At 37.7% G+C, this 7524-nt stretch overlaps 1 protein-coding gene across 1 annotated transcript in view; it reads left to right on the forward strand.

The window, feature by feature from the left end:
• Positions 1-7524, forward strand: part of Ppp3cc (protein phosphatase 3 catalytic subunit gamma) — a 103929-nt gene that overhangs the window by 30150 nt on the left and 66255 nt on the right. Inside the window, exons 2-3 of the mRNA XM_023714624.1 lie at positions 3532-3729; positions 4058-4182. Coding sequence (XP_023570392.1) covers positions 3532-3729; positions 4058-4182 — 323 coding nt within the window. The remainder of the gene's footprint in view (positions 1-3531; positions 3730-4057; positions 4183-7524) is intronic.

Raw genomic sequence — 7524 nt, forward strand, 5'->3', positions numbered from 1 at the left:
TGTAAATAGGATCACAAGTCCGCATCTTGTACAGCAATTAACCACTAAGAAGAATATATGCAGTGTATTATTTGTTGAAACTGTACTTCCGATTGGATTTGAAACTGTCTCATTGCTGTTTATCAATAAAACTTTGAAAAAAATAAATAAAAAAAAATAAAAATTTAGGACTCTTAAAACTTTCTATGCCACATGTTGCTTCTCTTAGTTTCCTGACTCCACTGTTCTCCTTTTCCTTACTTGAACATAACCTGCTCATTCCATTTCAACTGTGGTTTTGCTTTCATTTAACTAATTGACTTGCTTTATTCATTTTGTTTTAAGTAAACTGCAACTGAGGAACCTGAGGGGAAGGGAAATTTTTTCTGAATTACTTCTTTTAGAGCATTTCAGGTTGTCGTCTCTATTTACATTACTTTTATAATATATAAGGAAAATGTGTTTCTTTGCAAATTGTACTTTGATTACAACTGAGTAGTTCTGGAGGAAAGAAGGAAGAGGAGGAGGAGGAGGAGGAAAAAAAGGAGGAAGAGGTAGTAATTTTGATTTTTTGGGGTCTTTTTGTGACAGGGTCTCACCATACTGGCCTTGAGCTCATTTTGTAGCCCAGGTTGGTTTGGAACTCACAATGATCCTCCTTCCTCAGCCTCCCAAGTGCTGGAATTACAGGTGTGGGCCACCACGCATGGCAATTTTGATGATTTTATAGTACTAGGGATTGAACCCAGGACCTTGTGCATGATGGGCAAGCAGTATCGCTGAGCTAAATCCCTAGCCCTTTTTATTTTATTTGGATTGATTGAAACAGACCAGGGAGATAGATAGCTCAGCAGTATAAGTGCCTGCCTGGCACAAGCAAGGTCCTGAGTTTGATCTCCAGTACCGGGGGAGAAAATACTATTTATTGAGACACTTGCTGTGCATTGAATGCTGGCCTCAAATTCATGGCACTCTTCCTGCTCCAGCATCCCAAGAGCTGGAGGTACAGGCGTGTACCACCATGCTAAACCACTGACCCTTTTTAGATTTTATTTTGCAACAGAGTTGCTCAATTGTCTAGGCTGTCCTTGAGTTTGTGGTCCTCCTGTTTGAGCCTTTCAAGTAGAGGGGATTACAGGTTTGGACCACTGTTTTCCATTTCTGCCTTTCTCCCCTTCCTCTTTCTTTTCTAGTGCTGGAGATCAAACATGCTAGGCAAATACCCTACCTACCACTAAGCTAAACTCCTAACCTCAGTTTAATTTTTTAAAGGCACCATCATATCTTTATTTTTTTTAATTTTTAATTTTTATTGTTCTTGTTTAGTTTTTGTTTTTGTTTTTGTGGTACTGGGGATTGAACTCAGACCCTGTGCTTGCCAGGCAAGCACTTATTGTACTGAGCTATCTCCCAGACCCTGTTCTTGTTGATAAAGGGTCTCACTACACAGTTAAGACTCCTAATAATCCTCCTATCTCAGCCTCCTCAGTGCTGGGATTACAGGCATGCACTGTTGTGCCTGATTTTGGGGCTGGCATTGCATGGCATATGGTACTGTGGATTGATCTCAGGTCCTTGCACCTGCCAGGCAGATACTTAGACCTCTGAGCTGTCTCCTCAGCCCCCAGCTTTATTTTTTTAATGTATTTAGAACCGTGTCTACAGGGTCTCACTACATAGATTGGACTTGTAGTGATCCTCCTGTTCACAGTCTCCCAAGTGCTGGGATTACAGATGTGTACCACCATGCTCTGTCTCAATCCCTGTCTCAGCATGCCCTGGGGATGGGCCCAGCAAGGCAGGTATGGGGATCCAACCTCCAGCTCCTGGGTCTGCCTAAGCAGGTGCTTTAATCCACTGAGCTATCTGGCTGGCCCTTCTAGTTTTATTCTTAACACCTTTTCTTTTTCTTTTTTTTATTTTTTTCAAAGTTTTATTGATAAACAGATAGCAATGAGACAGTTTCAAATCAAATCGGAAGTACAGTTTCAACAAATAATACACTGCATATATTCTTCTTAGTGGTTAATTGCTGTACAAGATGCGGACTTGTGATCCTATTTACAAACACCATTAGAACAAATCATTCTATTCATTAAGAGAATGCAACTATATATCTATCCCAACCTCTTTGAATACACAGATACAAAATGGACATTCATCTGTATGCCCCATTTTTTCTAAGTTCCGTTATTGAATATTATAGGTGTGTAAACTCAGCAAAATACTCCAAAAGAGTCCAGTAGCCCATAATAGCGTTGGGTCTTCTGTTTAACTGGCAATGTCAGAAATTATTGACCTGAGTCCCCCACAGCTCAACTTAACAGCATGGCCTTATTTCTTATTCTTAACACCTTTTCTATGGAAAAATAAAGATACATCGTTCTCCAATACTTTATTATACTTTAAGCTTGTTCCCTGAATCAGCTTCAAGTCTTTCATGTTTGTATATAAAACATTATAATTTGTACTTACACATATTTGTAAAATGATTGACTTTGTCAACTTTTTTATATGCACTCTGAAATTTTATTTATTTATTTTTTAGATAATTTTTTCCATAATTTTATTGAGAAATAAATAGCAATGAGAAAGTTTCAAATCAAATTGGTAGGACAGTTTCAATAATTAACATATTGCATACTGTCTTCCTAGTGGTTATTTGTTGTACAAGATGCAGACATGATATCCTATTTACAAACACTATTACAACAAATCCCTCTATTCCTTGAATTAAGACAATGTAGCTATATATCTATCCTAACCATTTTGAATACACAGATACGAAATGGTCATTCATCTGTATCCCCTTTTTTTGTTTAGTTCCGTTATTTAAATATTACAGATGTGTGAACTCAGCAAAATATTCCAAAATAGTCCAGTAGTCCATAATAGTATTGGGTCTTCCACTTGACTGGCAATGTCAGAAGTTGTTGACCTGAGTCCCCTACAGCTCATCATAACATCATGGCTTTACTTCTTATACTTCATTTTTATACTTTTCTGCTGGATGCTTAAGACCAAGACCTATGTAACAAGAATTGTAGCTTTTGGATCTGATAAGGTCAGTCAAGTCCCCTCAGGATTTATCCTGAGATCCTGTACCTCTGATTGTAGAACCTTTGTCAGTATCAGCCATGTGAATGAGTCACAGCCATTGCTTGGCCATGTGCTCTCTGTGAAAGCCTGAGAGAATGTTTTCTCTCCATGTGACTCTCCTTGGGCACACTCTACATCATCAATCACTTTCCTCTTTGGCCCCATAATCTCCTTAATCAGAAAATTTGGGAAACAACTGAGTTACATGATGTTACAGTACAAGTTCTCATGTCCTGAGTCTTAATTGACCTTGGAAGGCTAGGAGCTGTCAACTTTTCAAATGTTAGAATTGATACTTAGGATAGATAGTATATTAGAATTTTTCCTCACATAGTTCTAGGATAACGGATATGAAATTATGATTTATTAGATTTAATTTGTCACATAAAAGAAATGTGTTCATAATTGTGACATATACATTAGATTATTTTAAATTATTTTTTCTCTTCCTAGCTGTCCCTTTTCCTCCAACTCACCGACTTACTTTGAAAGAAGTATTCGAGAATGGGAAACCTAAAATTGATATTTTGAAAAACCATTTGATCAAGGAAGGCCAACTACAAGAGGATGTAGCTTTAAAGATAATCAATGATGGGGCTGCTATCCTGAGACAAGAGAAGACTATGATAGAAGTGGACGCGCCAGTCACAGGTATGTATAGTATCTTTGTGGTGGTGCTTAAATGTGAGCTAATTATGAAAAATGATTACATTACAAATAACTAAAATGTGATGTCATTTTTCGGTGCAATTTGAGACAGCCTCAGGATCAGCTAGAATGTTTTTTGTTCCCTACAATTTTGAATGTCTAATATTTCCAGTAGAACTTCTTTAGTACCCACAATCAACTATGATTCTATGCAGTCCAAACAAAAACTAATATGATTTAAATTAAAAGGTAAGCTATGATTCTATTGATGTGTGACCTTTTTTTTAAAGACATAGTTTTTCATCTGATATCATGTCATTTTTTTGCCTAGTGTGCGGAGACATTCATGGACAATTCTTTGACTTGATGAAGCTGTTTGAAGTTGGGGGATCACCTAATAACACACGCTACCTCTTTCTGGGTGACTATGTGGACAGAGGCTATTTCAGTATAGAGGTAAAATTCAACCTAGATATGCTGGACCTGTCATTTACATTAAGAAAAAAGGATTTACTTCCCATTCTCTAGAGGAAATTAAAATGTGAACTCTGATGGAATTTCTAAGCTTTGTTGCTTTCAGTATTAAAGCAATAGAGAAATGTTTTACCTATTATAAAAAATAAATTCTATTTTTTTTTTTTTACCAGTAGAAAACGTGGCATATGGAAGGCTGTATTAACCCAGTTTAAAAAATAGGTTAGGGGCTGGGAAGATGGCTCAGTAGAATAAGCGCTATCCTAGCAAGTGCAGGGGCCTGAGTTTAATCCCTGATTCTGCCAATAATAATAAGAATAAGAATAAGAATAAGAATAAGAATAAGTTAAATGTTAGGGGCCAGCCAGATAGCTCAGGGATTAATGCGCCTACTTAGGCAGACTCAGGGATTGAGGTCTATCCCCAGTATGCTATACTGGCCCCGACCCTGGGGCACACTGAGACATCGATCAAAACTGGGTGTGATGGCATGCACCTATAATCCCAGCTCTTCAGAGGCTGAAAACAGGAAGATCACTACAAGTCCAATCTGTGTAGTGAGACCCTGTACTAAATACCTAAAAAAGTTAAATGTTTACTAACCTTTCTTCTTTCAAGATTCTATAGAGGCTGTAAAGACATAAATTGCTTTTCACCCTAAACATGGTTTAGATTAGCAGTTGTGGAACAAAAATTAACTTTTCAGTTAACTGCCTGAGGTAAATAAGCAGGCACTTGTCTTATTGTAGGAATAATTTCTGGTACTGTTGTATATAGTATGCATTTAATAAATATTTGCTGAAGAGAAAAAAATGAATTACAGTTAGTGAAAACACAATTTATTTTTATATATTTTGAGAATTGAATGATAGGAACATGATTAACATTAAAAACAAATAGAAAGGGCCAGGGAGATGGCTTGGTAGAATAAGTGCTTGCTTGGCAAGTGCAAGGACCTGAGTTCAATCCCCAGTTCTGCAAAAAGAAAAAAAAGCTTTTATCTGTAAAAAAGATTAAAAAGTATTTTAGAACTTAATCCAAGGACTTCAATATTCTGTGACCACAGCACATTTATATTTAATGCCCACTGATTCAGAAGCTGAAGAACTTTAGAGACAGTGAGGGTAATCAGATGTGTACCCCCATACCCATGAGATGAGAAACCAGGTCTACTTGCTGGTTTTTGCTGCCTTTAGTCCTGCTGCCTCTCATGTAAGAGTTTCAGTACTGTGAGCTAAAGGTTTCTTGTTCATGTAGCGTCACTGCTGACTACATGTATGTACCTCATCAGTGTTTGAAGGGATATTAGGAAAAATACGCAAGATCAATAGATTTTATTCCTTCATTTGACAAGCAGACTGAGTTTATGAATCAGAAAAGTTCAGTTTTATCTGCAGTGCCTAAAATTCATTTTGTGTAAAATATGAGGATAAAAGTTAATGGTACAAGATATCATGTCTGCATCTTGTACTAGGAATAACTACTACAAAGACAACAATATGCAATGTATTAATTATTGTAACTGTACTACTAACCTGTTTTGAAACTATCTCATTGCTATTTCTTTCTCAATAAAATTATTTTTTTTAAGAAAGTTAATGGTTTAGAGCTGGGGAGATAGCTCTTGGTGGCATAAGCGCCTGCCTGGCAAGTGCAAGGACCTGGATTCAATCCCTGGTACTGCATGCTGTGCTGGCCCAGAACCCCAGGCACATGTTGGCCCTGAAACTGGGCATGATGGCTCACCCCTGAAATCCCAGCACTGGGAAGGCTGAGACAGGAGGATCACTATGAGTCTGAACTATGTAGCAGGACCCTGTATCAAATAAATAAGTAAAAAAAAAAAAGTTAATGGTGTAAACTAAGAAAATATGTCCATCTTCCCCACTGCACATTTTCCTGCTGCTCAGCAAATGTCCGTAGCTTCTTATAGATTCTGAGTGTGCAGACTGGATCATTGAAAGAGTTAAGCTGCTTTCCCCATCATATTTCAATACATAGGTAGTCAAAAGTATGGAAACTTAAAGGGTACATTGGAAAAAAAAATTTTGAGATAGGGTCTTACTATATAGTTCAGGACAGCATTGAATACACTATGTAGCCCAGGCTGGCGTTGAATTCATGGCAGTCCTCCTGCCTCAGCCTCTTGAATGCTAGAATTACAGGTGTGCACCACCATACCTGGCTAAAAATTTATTTATTTATTTATTTATTTTTGAAAATTTATTTTTTGTGTGTTTTCTAGCATGAGGAAGTTTCAGAGCCTGAAGGGAGAATACAGAACCTACAGAATTTTTAATTATTTAGTGAACCAACTTTTAAAGCATAATGATGACAAATTATGTTCCGATTATTTACTTGTGTAATTTAAAAATATAGTAATTAATTGTGTGTGTGTGTGTGTGTGTGTGTGTGCGCGCGCTGGGGAATTAAACCTAGTGCCTTCTCCATGCTAAGCATACATTTTTCTACTGATCTATTACCCCAGCTTTTTGGTTTGTTTTATTTTGTTTTTCCTGAGGTAATGTCTTGCTGTGTTGCTCAGGGTGGTCTCAGACTTTTGGGTGTAAGGAATCCTCTTGCCCCAGCCATTCAAGTAGAGATTGTGCTTAGGTGCTACCTATCTGGCTTCAGCTCCTAGAATTTGAATTGATTAATACAGTCAATGAAGCATGCATTTAAAATCCACAATGAGGGCTGGCTACATAGCTTGGCAGATTAAAACACCTGCTTAGGCAGATGAACAGGTTCAAGACTGGGTGTGGTGGCATGTGTCTGTAATCCCAGCACTTAGGAGGCTGAAAACAGGAGGATCACTATGAGTCTGATCTGTGTAGTGAGACCTTGTAGACCCTGTATTAAATACATAAAAATCAATCAATAAAATCCACAATGAGCTGGGTGTGTTGGTACACGCCTGTAAACCCAGTACTCAGGAGGCTGAAACAGGAGGATCCCTGTGAGTTTGAGGCCAGCCTAGGCTACACAGTGAGTTTAAAGCCATCTGGGACTCTATAAGGAGACCCTGTCTCAAGGAAAAAAATTAAAATCCACAATGAATTTTATTACATAGGCTGTATTTAGAATACTCTCTATATTATGCATTGTTTTTCTTGCTTATCAACATTTCTTGTTAAGTACTAACTTTGTAGCAGGCTATATAAGAATGAAATAAAATAAAGTAAAATAAAATAAAGAATAAGACTTAGCTGTGTGTGGTATCGTAAATCTGTAATCCTAGCAGTCTGGGAGGCTCAGGCAGGAGCACTGCAAGTTTGATTCCAGGCTGGGGAACCCTAGCAGTCTGGGAGGCTCAGGCAGGAG

This window comes from Octodon degus, unplaced genomic scaffold, assembly GCF_000260255.1.
Source record: "Octodon degus isolate 3935 unplaced genomic scaffold, OctDeg1.0 scaffold00036, whole genome shotgun sequence".
NCBI lineage: Eukaryota > Metazoa > Chordata > Mammalia > Rodentia > Octodontidae > Octodon > Octodon degus.